Below are 23877 nucleotides of genomic sequence, written 5' to 3' on the forward strand. Positions count from 1 at the left end.
ACTGTATGGTGACTAACATAATATAATAAAAATATTATAAAAAATAAATTTAAATTGAAAAATGTCAATACTAAATATAAATGAATTAAATGCTCACCCAAGATTTTTAAAACTGTGATACTTATATTAAAAAAAAACTATATGCAAAAAGAAGGCAATAACAGAAGGATTTCTGGAAAATACCCATCAACTAGGTAACTGAACATGAGTCCAAAAAGAAATCAAAAGAGAAATCAGAATATTTTGAAATGAATAAAAATGAGACATGATATCAGAATTTGTGGGATACAGCCAAAATGTACTATAAATATATAAAGATATAAAATCACATTTATTTTANCTATAAATATATAAAGATATAAAATCACATTTATTTTATTTTATTTTTTTTTAAAGATTTTATTTATTTATTTGACAGAGATAGAGACAGTCAGCGAGAGAGGGAACACAAGCAGGGGGAGTGGGAGAGGAAGAAGCAGGCTCCCAGCAGAGGAGCCTGATGTGGGGCTCGACCGTAACGCCGGGATCACGCCCTGAGCCGAAGGCAGACGCTTAACCGCTGTGCCACCCAGGCGCCCCTAAAATCACATTTAAATTAAAGTGTTCCAAATAAATTTACAGCAATAACACTTAGAAAAGAAGGAAGTTCTCAAATCAATGACCTAAGTTTCCACCTTAAAAAACTAGAAAAAGAGCAAATTAAACCAAAATAAGCAGAAGACAGGAAAAAACAAATGAATGAGTAGAAACCAATGAAATATAAAAGTGAAAAACAACAAAGAAAATCAATAAAACTGAAAGTTGAGTTTTAAAGAAAATCAGTAAAATGCATGACCAGAAATAAAACAGAGGACACAAATTACCCGTTTCAGAAATAGAAGAGCACTCAGGAAATGGTCAAATCCCTTCAAAGACAAACCACTGGCTCACTTAAGAGAGATGAAATTTGACACAAATGCTTGTAGGAAAGAGAACAGAAAAGAACAGTTCCCAATGCATTCTATTAGGCTAATTAACCTGATATGAAAAGGAGACACAAATATTAAAATAAAATTATAGGCAAATAGCCCTCATGAACATAGACATAATTTTTAAAAATCCACATATGAGAGGCACCTGGATGGCTTAGTCGGTTATATTAATCTTGATCTCAGTTCAGGTCTTCATTTCAGGGTCATGAGTTCAAGCCCCACATTTGGCTCCATTCTGGGCATGGGGCCTACTTAAAAAAAAATTCTCATATAGATCCACAATACATAAAAATGATACTTAGACAAAGTGGGGTTTATCCCTGGAATGTAAGGCTGGTTTAACATTTAAAAAAAAAATCAGTAGAATTAACTGTATTAACACACAAAAGAGAATGGCTATATTACTATCCTATTTGAAGCAGAAAAAATTTTTGACAAAATCTAACATCTGTTTACAATAAAAACTATCAAAAAACTAGAAATAGAAGGGACGTCTCTCGTTTTAATGATGGGCACTTGTTTAAAGCCTGGAACTAACATCATTCTTAAATACTTTCTAAGAGCAAGAGGGAAACAAACATATTTTCTTTCATCATTTAAAATTGGAGGTCCTATCTAACCAAAAAGGCAACAAAAAAGATATTTAAGGTCTCGATATTGGAAAGGAAGAAGTAAAACTGTCTATATTTGTAGACAACATAATCATCTATGTAGAAAAATAACATGGAGTGTACCAAAATAAATAAGTAAATAAGTAAATAGATACCAAGACTAATAAGTGAATTTACCAAAGTTTCAGTTATTGATAAAAGGTCAATATACAAAAATCAGTTGTATTTCTATATACTCATAAAGTCCATCAGAAATTGAAATTAAAGTCACCAATTTAGAGAGTACTAACAATATTTGAAATACTGTTGGTATAAATATTGGTATTGTTAGTATGAAATATTTAGGTATAAATTTGACACCATTGCTAAAATAAAAAGCAAGTCATTAACTGGCAGAAGATATCTGCAGATCATACAGGTGACATACGACTTGTCTCTAAAATATATAAGGAACTTCAAATTCAGTAATATGACAAACATGGGCAATAGATTTGAACAGCCACTTCACAAAAGAAGATATCTGAATGGAAAATAAACACATGAAAAGGTGCTCAGCATTATTAATCATTTGGGAACTGCCAATAAAATCGCCATGAGACTAGAGGGCTAAGATGAAAAAGAATGATGATAGCAAGGTTTGACGAGGATGTGGAACAACTGCAACTCACACATTTCTTGTAGGAATATAAAGTTGAATAGCCACTCTGTTAAACAGTTTGGCAGCTTCTTAAACATTTAAATAAACACCCATCTCATGTTCCAGTCATTCCACTACAAGGCATTCACCCAGAAGAAATGTAAGCATATGTTCACACAAAGACTTATACATGATTCTTCACAGCAGGCTTGTTTGTCTGTTTGTTTATTTATTTTGAGAGAGAGTGTGCATGTGCATGTGCATTTATTTTGAGAGAGAGGGTGGAGGGGGAGGGACAGGAGAGGGAGAGAGAGAATCCTAAGCCAGGCGTAGAGCCTAGCGTGGAGGGAGCCAAACATGGTGCTCCATCTCACAACCCTGAGATCATGACCTGATCCAAAAATAAGAGTCAGGTGCTCAAGTGACTGAGCCACCCACGTGCCCCACCACAGGTTTATTTATAGTGGCCATAAACTAGAAACAACTCAAATGTCCATCAACTGGTAAACAGATTTTTTAAAAAACCCCAACTTCAGTATATCTATACAACAAAATATTCAGCACTAAAAAGGACAAACTATTGAAACACAGAGAAACATAGTTAAATCTCAACATTATGCTTAGTGCAAGAAGTCAGACAAAGTACATACCGTATGCTTCCATATGCATAATGTTAGGTTATGCAAATTAATCTACAGTAATAGAAAGCAGAGACAGATTGCCAGGAGACAGATGTATGGTTGAGTATGACAGATTATAAAGGGGCATGAAGAAACCTTTGGGGATGATAGATCTGTTAAATATCTTGATTCTGATGATGGTTTCACAGGTAAATATGTATCATAAAATGGATGAAGTGGAACATGTTAAATATGTACAATTTATGTCATTTGCATATCAATAATAAAGCTGTTAAAAAGGAGAGATAGAATGTAAAAAATTATTGACCAACACAAAAGAAAACAGAAGAGAGAAAAAAGAACTTAGAATATGAAGGATGAATGGAATACTAAAAATTAGTCAAACAATCCTAAAGATAAGTCAAGATTTGAGAGAGAAAAAGAACATAAAACAGGAAGGACATATAAAAAACAAATAATAAGATGGCAGATTTAAATTCCAAAAGGTCAGTGATTTTATTAAATAAAAAATGGAGTAAATGCTTCAAAGAAATTTAGTACTGTCAGACTTGATTTTTTAAATTTCACAATAATAGGGGGCATGGAATGCCTGGCTGGCTCAATACGAAGCGCATGTGACTCTTGATCTTGGGGTGGTGAATTCGAGCCTCATGCTGGGTGTAAAGATAAATAAACAAATAGATTTTAAAAATAAGGGGCATATCTAATGTATAAAGAAACAAAAGTGTAACAGGATAAAAAAATATGTACCTTGCAAACATAAAGCAGAAAAAAGCTAGTACAGCTATATTAACTTTAGACAAAATTTAAAAATTAAAAAAGCATTACTAGAGACAAGCTGAAATATTTCATATGGTAAAAGGGTTGATTTATTAAAGATATAATTATTCAAAATTCAAAGGCAACAATAACTTCAATATATACAAAGCAAAATCTGACAGAGCTATATGGAAAAACTGACAAATGAACAATCTCATTGGAAGATTTTAGCACATTTCTCACTATAATTGGTTAAACAAGCATAATAAAACCTAAAAATGATCAAATGATTTTAAAACATAATTAACAAACATTAACTGACATATATAGAATACTTATCCACAACTACACAACTCTTCCCGAGTTTACTGAGTATTTGTAATAATTGACCATAGGGTAGTCCATAAAGCAAGTCTCAACATAAAGGATGAAATCGGACTATCTTTTCTCATCACAAAACAAATAAGCAGGAAATCAATAACAAAACGATAACTAGAACATTCATGTGTTTGTAAATTAAGAAATATATTCCTAAAGAGTCCATGGTTCAACAAAGCAATAACAATGAGAATTAGAAATATTTTTAACTGAATGATTAATGAAAATACAAAATATTAAAACTTGTAGCTTTGTAGCTAAAGCCATCTCTGAGGGACATTTATAGCCTTTAATGCATATATTATAAGAAAAATTGGAAATCAATATGGTAACTCTCCATCTTTAAAGGTTAGAAAAGAATAACAAATCAAAGAAAGTAAAATGAAAGAAATAATAAAAGAGTAATAATCAGTGATTCAGAAAATAGGTATGCAATATAGAGACACAAAAAAACGGAGAACATGGTTTTTGAAAAGACTAATAACTTAATAACCTGAAAAGAATAATGAAAGAGAAAGACCCCAAGAACACAAATACCTAATATTAGCAAACAAAAGGAGAAAATTATTACAGACCCTACAGATGTGTGCTAATATTGCCATAAAGCTACTAAGTAAAATATAAATTATTTACAATGTAATGAAATTAAAAATCCAGTTCCTTAGTCACACCAGCAAAATTTCAAGCGCTCAAAAGCCACATACCATCCTGAACAGCATGGATATTGAACCCATAATTGCAAAGAGTTCAGCTGGACAGCACTGCTATAAACAACAAATAAATAAACAACTTTATGGTGACAAATTTCATAATTTAAACAAATTGACAAATTCTTGGGAAAAATATACCTTAAACTGACACAGCAAGAAATAAAACACATGAATGATTATGTAAGTATTAAAGAAGTTGGATCTCAAAAATCATCCCTGCAAGAATCCCCAGATGGCTTTACAAGTGATTTCTTCTAAATATTTATGAAAGAAATAATTCCAATCATATGTAACCCTTCCAGGAAATAAAAATAAAGAACAAAGGATAGTCTTTAAACAAATGGTGAAGAGATTGGATTAGACATTAAAAAGGAAAAAAGAAAAAAGAACCATTTCCCAATCCTCATACCTAATATAAAAAAGTGGATCACATATTTAATGTAAACTATAGCACTATAAAACTTTCAGGAAAAAACCCAAGAGAAACTCTTTGGAACCAATGGCACAGTAAAAAGTTTTTGAGTATGACACCAAAGCACAACATGTAAAAGAACAAAAATAACAAACTAGACTTTATCAAAATTAAAAACTTTTGCTCTGGCAAAGATACTGTTAAAAAGATGAGAAGAAAAGTTATAGATCAAAAGAAAATATTTCCAACGAAATTTCGGATAAAGGACATATATTAAGAACATATAATGAACTTTCAAACTTTAATCACAAAAAAGCAACCAACTGAATTAGAAAATAGGCAAAAAACATAAAGATTTCACTCTAAGAGGATATACAGACAAAAAACAGGCAAAAAGATGTTCAACATAAAAAATCATTAGGGAAAACATAGTTAAAATCATGATGAGATATCACTACACATTTATTAGTATAGCTAAAAAAAGAATAGTGAAAACACCAAATGCTGGTGAAGATGAAAACAACTGCATCTTTCATATATTGCTGGTAGGAATATACAATGGTGCAGCCACTCTGGAAAACAGTTTGGTAGTTCCTCTAAATGTTAAACCTAGAACTATCAGATGATCCAGCAACTCCATTTGTTGCTACCCAAGAAAAATATAGCTAAATATTTTAAATCCAAAAACCAGAGGAGGTGGGTGTGATGTAAAGAAGCATGAAAGTTATCTTTGTGTTCTGTATCTTGAATAGTTCTATATCTTTATATACATAAATCTATATATGTGATAAATGGCATATACTATCACTGCACTAATGTCAATTTCCTGGTTTTGATATTAAACTATAGATACAGAAGACATAACCATTAGGGGAAAATGGATGAAAGGTAAATAAGAACTTTCCGCACTGTCTTTGCAACTTCCCATGAATCTGAAATTATTTCAAATAAAAAGTTCAAAAAAAGAAGAATTTCATATAAGTCCCATGATTAACATCAAACCTGGCAAAGAAAAGAAAATCACTTTCACATAAGAAAAGGCCAATCTCTCTCTTTTAAACATAAAAACAAAAATCCTAAACAAAGTACTGTCAAATCAAAACAATAAAATGGGTTTATTCCAGGAAAGCAAGGTGGTTTAATATTAGAAAATCAGTCAATATAAATCATCTCATTAACAAAGTAAAGGTAAAAAAAAATCAAACGACCACCTTAATCAACACAGTAAAGGTATCTGATAACATTTGGTAATATTCATTTTTAATGAATAAAAATTCATAGCAAAGGTAGGAAGAGAACTTACTTAATTTTTAAAAAAGCTACAATGATATCAATGAAAATGGCAGAGTAAGGAACTCCAAATTCTGACTCTCCATAAAAGCAAGAAAAAAATGGGCAAAAACTAAGAATCAATTTTTTCTGAACTCTGGAAATTAGCCAAAAGCTTGCAGGACCATTTCAAGAAAACCAGCTGATTCTTTAAAAAAGTTGAGGGTGGGGAGGGGAAGAGAGAACCTCAAGCAGACTCCCCACGGAGCACAAAGCCCAATGTGAGACATACTTACCAATAATTACCTTAAATGTTAAATGGACTAAATATTCCAACAAGAAGATCTAGGGTGACTGTATGGATAAAAAAACAAGAATCAACTATATGCTGCCTACAAGAGACTCACTTCAGACTCGAAGACACACAGACACACACAGATTGAAAGTGAAGTGATGGAAAAACATATACCATGCAAATGGAAGTGAAAAAAAGCTGAGGCAGCAATGCTTATCAAACAAAATAGACTTTAAAACAAAGATGGCAGTAAGAGACAAAGAAGGGCACTACATAATGATAAAAGAATCAATCCAATGAGAGGATATAACAATTGTAAACATATATGCACCCTACATAGGAGCACCTAAATACCTAAAACAAATATTAACAAATTTAAAAGGAGAAATTGACAGTAATACAGTAATAGCAGTAATACAATAATAGTTAACACTCTACTTACATAAATGGATAGATCATTCAGACAGGAAATCAACAAGGAAACAGTGGCTTTGAACAACACATTAAAACAGACAGACTTAACATATATACAGAACATTCCATCCCAAAACAGAATACACATACTTTTCAAGTACACATGAAACATTCTCCCAGATAGATCATATATTTAACCACAAATCTCAGTAAATTTAAGAAGACTGAAATCATATCAATTATGTATTCTTTTTTTTTTTTTAAGATTTATTTATTTGAGAGACAGTGCGCATGAGCAGGGGGAGAGGGAGAGAGAGAATCTCAAGCGGACTCTATGATGCGAATGGAACCCGATGGAGAGCTCAAGCTCACATCCCTGAATCAAAATCAACAGCTGGATGCTCAACTGACTGAGCCACCCAGGCGCCCCACAATTACCTTTTCTGACCATAACAGTATAAAACTAGAAATCAATTACAGGAAAAAAACTGGAAAAAACATCAATGTGTGGAGGTGAAACAACATGCTACTAAACAATCGATGGGTCAATGAAGAAATCAAAGACGAAATTAAAAAATACATGGAGACAAATGAAAATGAAAACACAATGGTCCAAAATCTTTGAGACACAGTTAAAAGGGGAAGTTTATAGCAATACCTGCCTACCTCAAGAAACAAGAAAAATCCCTTCACTCACATGTTGAATTTAAGAAAAACAAAGGAGTAAAGGAAGAAGAAAGAGAGAGAGAAAGAGACAAACCAAGAGACAGACTCCATAGAGAACAAACTGATGGTAACCAGAGGGGAGGTGGGGGGAAAAATGGGTGAAATAGGTGATGGGGATTAAAGAGCACACTTATTGTGATGAGCACTGAGTTATGTATAGAATTGTTGAATCACTATATTGTACACCTGAAACTAATATAACAGTATACACTGTTAACCATACTGGAATTAACATAAAAAAATTAATAAAAAAAGAAACAAGAAAAATCTCAAATAAACAGTTTAACCTTACACCCAAAGGAAGTAGAAAAGAAGAACAAACAAAACTCAAAGCTAGAACAAGGAAAGAAATAATAAAGATTGGAACAAAGAAATGAAACAGAGACAAAAACACCACCACCACCACCACAATAGAAAAGCTCAATGAAACCAAAAGCTGGTTCTTTGAAAAGATAAACAAAATTGATAAAATTTAAGCCAGACTCATCAGAAAAAAAGACGGTCAAATAGGTAGAATCAGAAATAAAGGAAAATAAATAACTGATACCATAAAAATATAAATTATTATAAAGAATATTATGCAAAATCATATGCCAACAAATTGAACAACATAGAAGAAATGGATAAATTCCTAGAAACATAGAATCTTCCAAAACTGAATCATGAATTAATAGAAAATTTGAACAGATGCATTACCAGCAATGAAACTGAGTAAGTAATAATAATTAAAAAAAAACTCCCAACAAAAAAAGTCCAGGACCAGATGGCTTCACGGGTGAATTCTAACAAACGTGTAAAGAAGAGTTCATATCTGTTCTTCTCAAACTTTCCAAAAAACAGTAGAGGAAGGAAAACTTCCAAATTCATTCTATGAGGGCAGCATTACTGTGATATCAAAACCAGACAAAGACACTACAAAGAAAGAGAACTATGGGCCAATATCTCTGATGAATATAGATGCAAAAATCCTCAATAAAATATTATCAAACCAAATTCAACAATACATTAAAAAAATCATTTACCACAATCAAGTGGGACAAAACCATACTCAATGGTGAAAAACTGAAAGTGTTTCTTTTAAGTCAGGGACATGATGAGGGTGTCTACTCTCACCTCTTTTATTCAACATAGTCCTGGAAAAGACTTGTACTCTGAAAAATATGAGACATTCATAAAAGAAACTGAAAATGACACAAACGGAAAGATACACCATGCTCGTGAACTGGAAGTATTAATATTGTTAAAATGTCCCTACTACCCAAAGCAATCTACAGATTCAGTGCAATCCCTATCAAACTACCAACAGCATATTTCACAGAACTAGCATAAATAATCGTAAAATTTTTATGGAACCACAAAAAACCTTGAATAGCCAAAGCAATCTTGAGAAAGAAGAACAAAGCTGGAGATATCACAATTCCAGATTTCAAACTATACTACAAAGCTAGTATTCAAAACAATATGGTACTGGCACAAAAACAGACACATAGATTAACAGAATAGAGAACCCAGAAATAAACCCATACTTATATAGTCAATTAATTTAGAACAAAAAATGCAAGAATATACAATGAGGAAAAGACAGTCTCTTCAATAAATGATGCTGGGAAAACTGGACAGCTACCCATAAAAGAATGAAAGCAGACCACTTTCTTACCCCCCCCCACACAAAAAACCTCAAAATGGATTAAAGACTTAAATATGAGACCTGAAACCAGAAAACTCCTAAAAGAAAACATAGGCAGTACTCTTGGATATTGACTTTAGCAACATATTTACGGATATGTCTCCTTAGGCAAGGGAAACAAAAAGAAAAACTATCAGGACTACACAAAAATAAAAAGCTTTGCACTGCAAAGGAAACCATCAACAAAACAAAAAGGTGACCCACAGAATGGAAGAATATATTTGCAAATGATATATCCCAGAGGGGGTTAATATCAAAATACACAAAAGAATTTACACAAGTCAACACCCCAAAATCCAAACATTACAATGAAAAAACAGAGGACCTGAGTAGACATTTTTTCGAAAAAGACATACAGATGGCCAACAGACACATGAAAAGATGCTCAATGTCACTCATCATCAGGGAAATGCAAATCAAAACCACAGTGAGATATCATCTTTCACCTGTTAGAATGGCTAGTACCAAAAGGCAAGAAATAACAAAAATTGATGAGGATGTGGAGAAAAGGGAACACTTGTGTACTGTTGGTGGGAATGCAAATTGGTGCAGCTGATATGGAAAACAGTATGGAATCATGAAAAATATAAATACCGTGTGATCCAGTAATTCTAGTACTGGGCATTTACCCAAAGAAAATGATACTAATTCAAAAGACACATGCACTCTGAGTTCACTGCAGCGTTATTTACAATGGCCAAGATGCGGCTAAGTGTCCACTGATAGATGAATTGGATAAAGAAGATGGGATACACACTCGTGTGTGTGCGCAATGAGATATTATTTAACCGTCAAAAAAGAATCAGATCTTGCCATATGTGACAACAGGGATGGCCTTAAAGGGAATTATGTTTAGTGAAATAAGTCAGAGAAAAACAATACCATATGATTTCACTTATATGTATAATCTAAAAACCAAAAAAAACAGACTCTTAAATACAAAGAACAAACTGGTGGTTGCCAGAGGGGAGGGAGTTGGGGAATAGGCAAAATGGGTGAGGGAGATTAAGAGGTACAAACTTCCAGTTATAGAGATAAAAGTACAGCAGAGAGAATATAGTCAATAATACTGTAACAGTGTTGTATGGTGACAGATGATGACTCATTGTGCACAGTATAATGTGTACAAACGCTGAATCAATATGTTGTACACTTGAAATTAATATAACATTGTACATCAATTATACTTCAATTAAAAAAAAAAGCACAGCATACTTTGTGGCACTTTAACAGACCCCAGCCCTATCCCCTATTCCATAGCTCATCACTGCCTGTGAAAATAATAACTGATTTCTAATCATGGCAGGTGCAGAATGAGCTAATTTGCAAAGAATTGTAATTATTTGTTCTAACCTGACTGGTGGCTCCCTGGAATACAGGTTCAAAAAGCTTGTCTTTATTTTCCCTAACTCAAAACTGGCCTAATTCTAAAGCTGCTTCCCTGGAGGCATTTGTTGAAAACTTTTACAGGCTGATATCTTAGCCACTGCTGACTGAGGTGACAGAAAATAGTTGGGAAAACAAAAGATTATCCAAAAAGCTTGGGAGGAAAGGCTGAGGAATGGGATGCTCTGACATTCCTGGGAATCTAGAAGTCTATGTGCATGCTCAGGGCTATGAGCATGCTCAGAAAAGACCTGAAAATGACAAAAGTTCTCACTACCTCATGACCTTGAGTATCTTTGGAAACACAAAGTAAAGGCTAAGGCAGAGTTGTAAACCGCTGAGTATGAAAGGCAATCTTCAATACATACACAGAAACCACGGCAAAGACTGGAAGAATTTTGGGTTCTGGGCATTTAAGAAAATTCTGTCCAATTACTAGCTGATCACTAAGCTAATGAAACAGAGATTTCAGTGGCCACACATGACAAAATATAACAGACTTCATAACATTAGTTCAAAAAAGCACTAAACAAACAACTACAACTAGACCAAAAAACAACGAATCCTAGTAAGGAGAGAGAATCTGGTTTCTAGAGTTGCCAAGTTATAATATTCATAATATCTTGTCTTCAATAACAACAACAAAAATTACAAGGCCTGCAAAGAAAAAAGACAGTATGTTCCATACAAAGGAGTATAGAAATAGAAAGTGGGCCATCATCACTGTTAAATGCTATAGCATGGATGAACCCTGAAAATATTATGTGAAGCCAAACACAAAAAAGCACATATTGTATAATTCTAATTACATGGAATGTCTATAATAGGCAAATCCATAGGGACAGAAAGTAGATCAGTGGTTGTCATGGAAGAGGAAGGCTGAGAATTGGAATTAACTGCTACAGGTAGACAGTTATTTTACTTTTTTGGTGTGATGAAAATTTTCTCAAATTAGATAGTGGTGATGGTTGTACAACATAGTGAAGAGACTAAAAACCACTAAAGTGTATGTACTTTTAAATGGCGAGGTTTGTGTTATGTGAAATATATCTCAATAAAAAATTCTATAAAAAGCTGGCAACATACATTATATTTAATAATGAAATGATAAAATTTTAATAAATAATTTCAATGATGAAATAAAAAGCTTCAGTGATGGAAGGTTTTGAGATTGGAAATGAAACAAGGATACTTGCTATCATCACTTCTGTTCTACATGTATTAGAGATCCTAATTAGCACAAAAGAAAAAAATGCATAATATACAGATATATAGAATTAAAAAAATAAATTTAGCAAGGTTGCTGGATATAAGGTAATTATACAAAAACCAATTATATTTCTATATGCCAAGTAGAATCAGAAAGTGAAATGTAAGAAACAATATCATTTATGGTGTCATCTAAAACCACTAAATACCCAGGAATGAATCTAAGGAAAAAATATGCAATATGGACACACAGAAAGTTGTAACACATTATTAAAAAATTTTTAAAGATGTAAATGAATGGATTTACTCATGGTTTTTATAATCAATGCTGTCTGCCTATCAATTCTTCCAAAACTGATCTACGTATATTCAATATACTCCAAATTGAGAATTTCAGCTGAATAATTTGTGGAAAATGACAAGCTACTTCAAAAATTTATATGAAAACATAAAGTGATAATCTTACAGAAGGAAAAATGAGCTAGAAAATTATTGCACCAGGTACTTATTATAAAGCTACAGTAATTAATACTGTATGGTATTGGCACCAGATGCACAAGTAGATTAACAGAACAAAGTAGAAAGCCTTTTCAGGCTTTTCACAGACCCACACAGTTAAGAACACTTGTTTTATGATAAAGATGGTATTTGTAGAGCATAGGAAGAAGTATTTTCATTAAGTGAGACAACTGGTTTGGAAAACTTTTGAAAAAAATTTATACTTAAACATTACCTCACCCCAAACACAAAAATTCCAGGAGATTATTGATCTAAATGCAAAAAACAGAACATTAAAGCTTATGGGGATTTAGTAATATTTTTATGACTTTGAGGTAGGAAAAGATTTCTTTTTTTTTTTTTAAAGATTTTATTTATTTATTCAACAGAGATAGAGACAGGCCAGTGAGAGAGGGAACACAAGCAGGGGAGTGGGAGAGGAAGAAGCAGGCTCATAGCGGAGGAGCCCGATGTGGGGCTCGATCCCATAACGCCGGGATCACGCCCTGAGCCGAAGGCAGACGCTTAACCGCTGTGCCACCCAGGCGCCCCAAGGAAAAGATTTCTTAAACACAACACAAAAAACACCAAATATGGAAAGGAAAGAAAAAGCATGATGATTAAAATTAGTAACTTTGGTCATCAAAAGACACCATTAAGAGAGTGAAAGGGCAAGTCAGAGTGGGATAAAATATGTGCAGAAGTTCTGTTTATGAAATATATAAAGAACTCTTTACAAATCAGTATGAGAAAATACAGGCAACCTAATAAAAAGAAGACTTGAAAAGACTTCACATAGGAAATTATCAGGGTCCAGTAAACATAAGAAAAGGCGTTCATTCAATCTTATTGATCAAAGAATATGCAAATTACACCATAATTAAATATCACTATATACCTACCAGAATAGTTAAAATATAAAAGATTTGACCAAGTGTTGGCAAGAATGTAGAGTAACTGGAATTTTCATATCCTGCTGAAGTATAAACTGATAAAAACATTTTAAAAAACTGTTTAGAAGTAAAGTTGACCTTTACTTCAACTTAACTTCAAAAGAGAAATTTAAACATATGCATACTAAAAGTACAATAACGTTCACAGGAAAATTATTTATTGTAGCCAAAAACTGGAAAAAATACAATTTTCAACAACAAAAAATTCTGCTGTATTTCTAAACGGACTGTCACACATTGATGAAAATGAACAGCCTACTGCTACACACAACAGTGGACAAATCTTAGAAATAGAACACCAAATGGAGGAAACCAGATGCAAAAGAGTACACATGGAATGTGTTATGGACTGAATGTTTGTGCTCCCCCAAAATCATATGTTGAAATCCTAACCCCCAATGTGATGATATTAGGAAGTAGGGCCTTTGGGAGATGATTAGGTCATGAGGGTGGAGCCCTCATGAATGGGATTAGTGCCCTTATAAAAGACACCCCAGAGAGCTCTCTCACCTCTTCTGCCATGTGAGGACACAGCGAGAAGACTGCTGTCTATGAATTAGGAAGAGTGCCCTCACCAGACACCGAATCTGCCGGCGTCTTGATCTTGGACTTCCCAGTCTTCAGAACTGTGAGAAATAAATGTTTGTTGTTTAAGCCACCCAGTCTGTTATATTTTTGTTACAGCAGCCTGAACGGATTAAAACAGGCTGATTCCATTTAGTAACTTCAAACAGCAGGTAAAACTAATCTATGATGTTAGAAGTCAGTTTTATCTTTGTAGAAGAAAAGGAAGGTAGAGACCAGGAGGAAGAAGGAGGGAAGCTTCTGGACAATGGCAATGTTCTACATCTTCTTGATCTTGGCAACAGTTAACTTGTGACAATTCACTGAGCTGTATATTTACATTTTATGTACTTTTCTGTAATTTACTCAATTAAAATAAATTTTTAAAAGGTTTATTTACCTGTTTTTTCTGTGTTTTGTTTCTGTTTTCCAGCCAATCATCCATTTGTTCCTCAATTTCTTCTATAGAAGTTCCATGATCATAAGATTGAATATATGCACTTTCTAAAGGCGTATATACAGGAAATTCAGGTTTTGGTTTTTTTACTTTAACTTTCTTCTGTTCTAAAAATGTTTAAGAGAATAAATTATTAAGATTTGTTAAGAAAGAAAAGAATTTTATTCATACACCATATCTTGAAAAAACATATAAATTTTGTTCTTTCATCAAAACAGAATTATATACAATGGAATATAATTCAGCTATAAAAAGGAATGAAATCTTGCCTTTTACAACAATATGGGTGGGCCTCAAGGGCATTATGCTACGTGAAATAAGAGAGAGAGATACAAATACCATATGATCTCTCTTATATGGGGAATCTTAACAAAACCAAACAAAACCCCCCAAAAAAACCAGCTCACAGATACAGAGAACATACTGGTGGTTGTCACAGGCAGGCATGGGGAGTGGGAGAAATGGGTGAAGGGGGTTAAAAAACAATTATAATTGCTTTGCTATAAATAGCTAGCTGTTTTATTGTGCATTAGCTACTGCATTGTTTTTAAATGAAACTCAGAGATACTAATGAGATGATGATCACGATATAACCACCATGCAATTTGTATGTATCTTTAGTTTTCAAAGTATTTTTATGAAACATTTCAGGTTTTCATAATGACACAATGAAAAAAGCCTGGTCATAATAGTGACATAATATTGGGCAAGTAACTTAACCCTTAGAACAAGTGTCTATTTTCTCATCTGTAAAAGAAAGCTAAATCTAATCTTACAAAGTTGATATGCGGAAAATGATATAACCCTAACATACTATTTGGTGCAAAAGTGGCTCTTGATAAATAGTATATACATTAATCTTTTCAATATTTTAACAAATGCAAAATCTCATCTGATGGCATCAGGGGTAGTTATCAATAGATGGCTATCAACTGGCCTCTTCATTCAAGCCCTTTTGATTAGAGTCAATATTGAGGAGCAACTCTATTCTTAATTGCTATAGTCAAATTCCATAAAGTCAAATTTCTTATAATCATTTCTTCACCATTGTGTGTGCATGTGTGTTCACATATCCTCTAATGCTGATGTAGTAAAATTAATACAATATTGTCATAGAAATAGATAAATTCCTAGGACAGAGAATCCATACACATTTCAATTCAGTGGGAAAAGGATTTAATAAATGATGCTGGAACAACTGAATATCCATTTGAAAGAAAACTGGACATAATCTTACACAATACACAAAAATAAATTCTAGTTAGACAAGAGACTTGACTTTAAAAACCCAAGAAATAAACATCTTGTGAAAAGAAATCTAAAAAACTACATGTACTATTTAAAGGATGAGGAAATCCTAACTAAAATGGAAATATAGATGCCATAAAAAAGAAGAAGGACAGAATAAACAAATGAAGAGAGAAATAATACATTTGAAAGGAATATCTACAATTCAGAGTACAGACGACTGATCTACAGAACATATAAAGAGATATTATATATTGACAAGAGGACAAGCACCCAACAGAAAAAATGGGCAAAAGTCACAAAAGAACAAATCCAAGTGACCAAGAAACAAGATACACCCTGCAAAGGTTAAAGAAATACAGTTTGAATTAATAACATGATACGATTTTATACCTATCATATGGGCAGAAATCTAAAAATCTAATAAAGGGTACTGTTGGCAGGGAAAGGGCCATCTCTACATTGGTGGTAGAAATGTGAAGTATTATATTGCAGCCTTTTTGGGAAGTGATCTAAGAGAACCTGTTAAAATTAAAAAAAAATTTTTTTCTCCAGCAATTCCCTCAGAAATAAAAGCATTAAAATGTAATTTTATGTAAGTACATGGGTATGTATGTATGTCTGTATGACTACTTGTTATTCACAGAGATACAAAACTGTTAAAATAATAAATGTATATTAATAGGAGAATGGCTGAATAATTGTTGGTGATGTATCTATACTAAGGAATATTAAATTGTCATCAAAAGATACTGAAGTAGAGCTATACCAATTGACTTACAGAGATTTTCATGAGTCTGAGTAATAAAAGCAAGATGGAGAAAAGCATATAAGATTCTCTATTTGCAAAACAAAATAAGGCCTCTCCAAACCTCTACATATGCTTGTATATATATATATATTCAACCTGAATTCATTTTCATATTATTATAAAAGCATGGAGAAAAATATGGATGATACCTACAAGGCATATGGGGGTAGAGATAAAGAGGAAGCGTAGAGACAGTGAAGGAAAAGAGAAGGAACATATCACTAAAAAATTAATATATATGAATGTATACTTATATATTTTTACAAAGTTGTAGATACAAATATAAAAACAAAATTTGAAGATTATACAAGATAAATCTATCTGAAAATACAATTTCTAAAACCAATAAACCCACAACTTACAAATATTCACTGATTTCTTGCTACTTTACTAATATAAGGCTAAGACTGTAGCATCTAACATTCTGCACTTGGCAAAATCTTTCATATATTGAAAAATATGTGTTTTCAAAATATGTCTAAGGGAAAAAAAGACCTCTATTTGCTAACTACCCTCATCTTTCCTGCAGATTTCTGGTTTCAATAAACTCCATATAATTAGTATGGGCCCAGCTATCATGAATTTTGGCATTATAAATACATCCCTATTTATAGTTCATCCAAGAAACACAAATCTAAGACTTTTAGCAGCATGATGAATTTTATAGGGAAATTTTTGAGTTAAATAAAAAATACAGAGTATTTTTGCTGGAAGAGTAAGTCTTTTTAAAAAAAATTTTATTTTATTAACATAATGTATTACTTGTTTCAGGGGTACAGGTCTGTGGTTCATCAGTCTTACACAATACGCAGTGCTCACCACAACACATACCCTCCCCAATGTCCATCACCCAGCCACCCCAACCACCCAACCCACTCCCCTCCAGCAACCCTCAGTTTGTTTCCTGAGATTAAGAGTCTCTTACGGTTTGTCTCCCTTGGAAGAGTAAGTCTTATTAAAGTTTAGTAAGTTATAGGCTTCAAGTTAAGATAGATTGGTTTTTCTAATGACAAGCCTGACCAAGGCTAGAAACAAAAACTAGCCAACCAACCAATCAACCAACCAACAACAACAAAAATCAAACAAAATCCAAAATAAATCAAAAAAGAAGTAAAACCCATGATACCTTAAGTGCCTAGTGACTTTTTAAGAGAAATGGTTTCCTCTCAAAAGAAAAATTTATTCAATATGATTGTCAAAGGAATGAGGAATGAGCTATAAATATCATTTTAAGGGAGTCCTTCCATTTAATGCTCTTATTCAACAAAATGATGCAGAGTTTGGGTCCAGGAACAAAAGCCAAAGAAACAAAAAAACTCTGGCATAAGTAGCCTACCTTCTCATATATTTGGAAACTTACACTAAACAATTCAACTAATAAGCCAGCTACTTAGATCAAATACTTCCTGTCACACATTGCAAAAGTGTTTATTATGCTAAGATATATTTGCTGAATAATAATTTGGGCTCTTTGACCATGAACCTGAGGATATTCTTTAGGTCTTGATTAATACTTATACCTCTACGGTTTTGAAAACAGTAGAAAAGAGTTTAAACTGAGCGAAGTCGTAACATCTTAACTTACTATCTTCCTTTTCTAGCAGGCACAGAGAATTTCTCTTTGGAAATGCTCAAACAATAGTGCAGCAGATATAAATGAAATGTAATTTGGAAGAGGAAAAGGAAGGAAATCTTAATTAGTTTTGAGCACTGAGAAACTAGATTATGTCAGAAAAGTTATCAGAATAGTAAGGAGATTTGAAATAATGCCATTAATATGAAAAGTAGTAGAAAAATGAGAAAACAAGAAGTCAGAAAAACTAGGTTCTGTATCTTTAGTCATTCACCAATACATTATATTTCCTTCACATTACTTCTAAGTCTCCACCTGTAAAATGAAATATCTGCTCTACCTATCTCACAGCAGAGTTGCAGAAATTACTTGACTTGTACAAGAATGTGCCCTAAACATTAAGGGAGGATAGAACTATGTGCTAAACTAAGCTCCTGATAAAACTCCCTTCACTTCCATCTGCTTCTTCCAATATAGTTCCCATTCCTTCGACCTACTGGGGTCCCAAACCTTGAAGTCATCAATTTCCTTCTCTCTTACAACCTGTATGAAATCTGGTAGGAAATCCTGTCTCTAAATTCAAAATACATAAGAATTTCATTTCTTTACTTTTATCACTCTGATCCAAGCCATCACCATTTCTTGTCTGGATCCCTAAAACAACTCCCAACTGGTTGGTCTCCTTGTTTCAGTCTGTTCTTAACCTCACAGCCAGACTTCTTAGAACATGTATCAAATCATGTAACTCTTCTGCTCAACCTTCTTAGGACTTCCCATTCCAGAGTAAAAGCCAAGTTCTTAAAGTATAAGGCTCTAAGTGATTTTTGTCTCCCATCCCCACCCCATTCATCATCTCTCTGACCTCATTTTAATACTCTCCAGCCTCATTGCTATTCCTCAAAAACATAAAGCTTTCAGGATGCCTGGGTGTCTCAGTTGGTTAAGCATCTGCCTTCAGCTCAGGTCATGATCCCAGGGTCCTGGGATTGAGTCCCATATAGGGCTCTTTGCTCAGTGGGAAGCCTGCTTCTCCCCCTGCCTTCCACTCTCCCTGCTTGTTGCTTTCTCTCTTTTTGACAAATGAAATCTTAAAAAAACAAAACAAAACATAAAGCTTTCATCTGTTGCCTTTACCTGAAACCCAATCCCTCACCTGCCTTGTTTACTCCCTAACCTCCTGTAGGTCTTTGCACAAATGTCTCTTTATTATTGAGGCCTTCCTTGCCTCTGCAGCAGGCCTGCCACATCCACATATGTATATATACATGTGCTCCCCACCCCTCTCCCTTGTTACTTTTTACCTTAGCATTTATCACTACTCATCTTGTTGACTTTTTCTACATGGGCAAAATTCTTTTTTCTTTCTCTCTTTCTCTTTCTTTCTTTCTTTCTTTCTCTTTCTTTCTTTCTGACTTTCTTTTTCTTTCTGACTTTTTCTACATGGGCAAAATTCTTTTTTTTCTTTCTTTTTCTACATGGGCAAAATTCTTTTTTCTTTCTTTTTCTTTCTTTCTTTCTTTTCTTTCTTTTCTTTCTTTTCTTTCTTTTCTTTCTTTTCTTTCTTTTCTTTCTTTCTTTCTTTCTTTCTTTCTTTCTTTCTTTCTTTCTTTCTTTCTCTTTCTTAATATTTTTAGATTTGAGAGACAGATAGAGAGAGGGGAAAGGAAGAGGGAGAGAAAGTCTCAACCAGACTCCATGCTCAGTGTGGAGCCCTACATAGGAGCTCAATCTCATGACTCAGAGATCATGACCTGAGCTGAAATCAACAGTCAGACACTTGACCTATTGTGCCACCCAGGTGCCCCATACCTAGGAAAAATTCTTGTTTATTTTGTTCACTACTGGATTCCCAGTTGGGACAACGTCTGGTGTTAAATAAACAGTGAGTGAGTGAGTGAGCAAATGAACGAAAGGAAAGAAAGAAAAAGAAAGAACGAACTCTCACTGTGGACAGATGAAAAAGCTCTCACTGTGGATAGATCTGGGACTAAAACTCAGCCTCTTCAATTTACTAGCTCTTTTGTTTAAAGTCCTTTACTGTTTTGTAAAATGGGAATAATGGTAATACTACATCTCATGAGTTGTTGATGAGGAGTAAAGAGATTAAAGCATATAAAATGATTAAAGTGGTACCTAGAATATAAAGAACTTGTAAAGAACTGTGCAAAAACATAGTTATCTCAAGACTTAAAAATTACTATCCTAATATACAACAGATACAAAGAGGGGAGTTCCGGAGAAAGGAAGAAGTCCTAAAATGCATACGTGGGCCAGGTGAAACAACTAAAGGAAAAAGTAGGTCAAAGAAGAATAAATTAATACATAATTTTCCAAGAATTTTATTTCCCCTTCCAATTAAAAATATTGCCAGATGAACAGAAAGCTTTGAAGGTAGGAGTAGTATCATTTATTCATTCACTCACATTTCATTCAAGTTTGTGAATTTAGTATATGCCAAGAATAATGTACATTAAGAATACAGTACTGTGGGAACAGTTCTAGTTAAAAAGGATTACCTGAACTAGAAATTATGTGGCATCTAACCACTATATTTTACCTTATATTGTTTACATACCTTTGTACTTCCAGGCTTGTAAGATGGGTGATTTAAAAAAAAAAAAAAAGTCCCTAACACTCTATTAGACAACTGGTAATGACCAGTGAATCTAATATAAAACTGGTGAATCTAATATAACACTACCGAAAAACTAGGATGGTGTCACCAGAGTACCATATGAGCCCAAATTAGTAGGCCAGGTTTTTGTTTTTCAAAATATTTTTCATAAAAGGGGAACAAGTCATAGAACTGACTCCTTATGAAGTGTGTCATATTACTTAGCTTCTCTTGATTTCTTTATTTTGAACACCAAAGTACTGCTTAAAGAAAATACGCATAAGCTAGAATCCACCTCATCAGTACTAATTTTTCCTTCTTATAGAGAATCAGTTATAAAGAAGCAAAGAAGTAAATGTAGTTGTTTATATTTAATTCTGGGGTACTGTACTGTATCACAATTACAAGTATTTGATGCTTTTGTAAAGAAGTTTTTAAAAAATCACTTTAAAAAAGTAATTCAAAACTTGCGCTTCTAAAAAAATGAAGTAAAAGTACTTTTCCATACTCCTCCCCCTAAGAAAATGGAAAAACCTTAAATGTTACATATAAAACAAACACAGGAAGACTGATTTTTGAAGAGAAGACAGGCCAGCTAGGTATGGCAGGACATGATGGCCACCAAAGTGGTAAGTACCCTCAGTTTCCCTGCATCATAAGACAAGCTCAGATAATAACTGATTTACACTTCAAGCAAACAAGGGACAAAATTGTGGCCAACTGTTTCTTGCCAGCAAAGGCTAACGAGAAGCCTAGACTTCTGCCACTGTGAGGCTGTAATAAGGCACCCCAACTTCCCTACCAGGGTGATGTAGAAAAGACTTTCTTCCCTGCTGAGAGGTAATAAGGATCCCCATCTCCTGTAAAGTCAGTGATTGGGGTAGGGATAGCCTAAGCTAATGGGAAGCCTAGACCAGGAGTAATGAGGTATCCCTTCCCCTCCCTGCCTCAGTAGCTTCAGAGAAAGCCTTGAGGAGTGTCAGGGCTTTCACAACTGCCCACGAATAAAGAAACCAAACCTTCACAATGTTAGCAGAGGCCAGGTAGGGAACTGTAAGAGGCATTCTTGCCTATTCCAGCAAGGGGATAACAGTTGAGTGTTACTAGTGTGGCCTACTGGCAAGTGAGAGGTGTGGGTGTCCACACCTGCCCAACCCTAAGAAGATCCACAACCACTTTCTCCCTCAGCTGCAAAACAGGCTGTGGACTTCCTGTGTTTAACGGTGTAATAGGGCAGCAACTCTCCCTTTCCTTGGCTCAGCGAGAGCATTGTCAGAGAACATCAGCTAAGATAGTACACTTAAACAAGATTCAGAGTATTATATCATAATACCCCAAATGCCCAACTTTTTCTTTTTTTTATTTAAAGATTTTATTTATTTATTTGACGAGTAGAGAGAAAGAGAGCATGAGCATGAGCAGGGGGAGAGTCAGAGGGAGAGGCAGGATCCCCACTGAGCAGGGAGCCCCACACTAACTCTGACTCAGGGCTCAATCCCAGGATACCTGGGATCATGACCTGAGCAAAGACAGATGCTTAACTGACTGAGCCACCCAGGTGCCCCCAAATGTCCAAGTTTAAATTAAAAAAAAATCCCCCTCATCATACCAAAAACCAAGAATATCTCAATTTGAATGAAAAAGATAATCAACAAGATGAAAAAGAGATCCAAAGTATCTGACTAGGATTTTAGAGTAGTCATATAAAAACAGTTTGATAAGTAATAATGAACATTCTCAAAATAAATGAAGTAAAAAGTCAATAGCAAAGACACAGAAGAAATACAGAAAAACCAAATGGAAATATCAGAACTGAAAATGTGTAAACTAAAATTAAAAATTTAATGACTGAGAACTCAACAGAAAAATGGAACAGAGAAAGTAATCAGTTTCCTTGAAGACAGAATGATAGAAATTGCCTAATCTGAAAAACAGAGGGGAAAAAAATAAAGAATAGAGGCTTGGGGACTTTGGGGACTATAAAAACACTCCATTAAACAACAGCAGAATACACATTCTTTTCAAATGCCCATGAGATATATACTAAGCTAGACCATACTTTGGGCCATAAAACACACCTCAACAAATTTAAATGAATTGAGATCATACAGAATGGGTTTTCTGACAAAAATGGAATCAAACCAAAAATCAATAACAGAAAGATAACAGGAAAATCCCCCAAAACGTGGAAAATAAACAGCACACTTAAATAATCCAGGTATCAAAGAGGAAGTCTCAGGAAAAAAAAATGAACTGCATCAAATGAAAATGTATTGTACATAAATATGTGGGACATAGCCGAAACAGTGCTGAGAGAGGAATGTAAAGCACTAAAAGCTTACGTTAGAAAAAATGAAAAGCCTCAAGGCCATAATCTAGGCTTCCACATCAAAAGCAAACAAAATCAAAACAAGCTCAAGAAAGCAGAAGGAATAATAAAAATAAGAGCAGAAATAAATGAAATAGAAAACAAAAGTAAAAGGTAAAAAAAAATCAATGAAACAGAACTAGTTCTTTGAAAAGATCAATAAAATTGACAAACATCTGGCAAAACTGACCAAAAAAACAGAAGTTACCAGTATTAGCACCGAAACAGGAGAAATCACTACAGGACATGCAGACATCAAAAGGATAAATTAGTATTAGAAACAACTATACACACATAAATTTGACAATTTAGATGGAATTAACCAACCGCCTGAAAAACGCAAACTACCCCAACTCACCCACAAAATAGATACATAAAAGATATTTGAATAAGTCCTGTAATTACAAAGGAAATTTAATTTATAATTTAAAAACTTCTAAAATAAAATATCCAGTCTTAAATGGTCCCACCAGAGAATTCTACCAAACGTTTACAGAATTAACACCAATTCAACACAGTCTCTTTCAGAAAATAGAAGAGAGATGCTTCCCAATCCCTTATATGATGTTAGCACTACTCTGATACCAAAATCATACAAAGACAGTACAAAAAGAGAAAACTATAGATCAATATCTCTCACACACGTGCAAAAATCTTTAGCAAAATATCAGCAAATAGAATTTAGC

At 33.7% G+C, this 23877-nt stretch overlaps 1 protein-coding gene across 1 annotated transcript in view; it reads right to left on the reverse strand.

Moving 5' to 3' along the window:
- Positions 1-23877, reverse strand: part of LOC100464386 (dnaJ homolog subfamily C member 1) — a 184092-nt gene that overhangs the window by 62328 nt on the left and 97887 nt on the right. Inside the window, exon 8 of the mRNA XM_011226930.3 lies at positions 14521-14684. Coding sequence (XP_011225232.2) covers positions 14521-14684 — 164 coding nt within the window. The remainder of the gene's footprint in view (positions 1-14520; positions 14685-23877) is intronic.

This window comes from Ailuropoda melanoleuca, chromosome 15 (genome assembly GCF_002007445.2).
Source record: "Ailuropoda melanoleuca isolate Jingjing chromosome 15, ASM200744v2, whole genome shotgun sequence".
NCBI classification, from domain to species: Eukaryota; Metazoa; Chordata; class Mammalia; order Carnivora; family Ursidae; genus Ailuropoda; species Ailuropoda melanoleuca.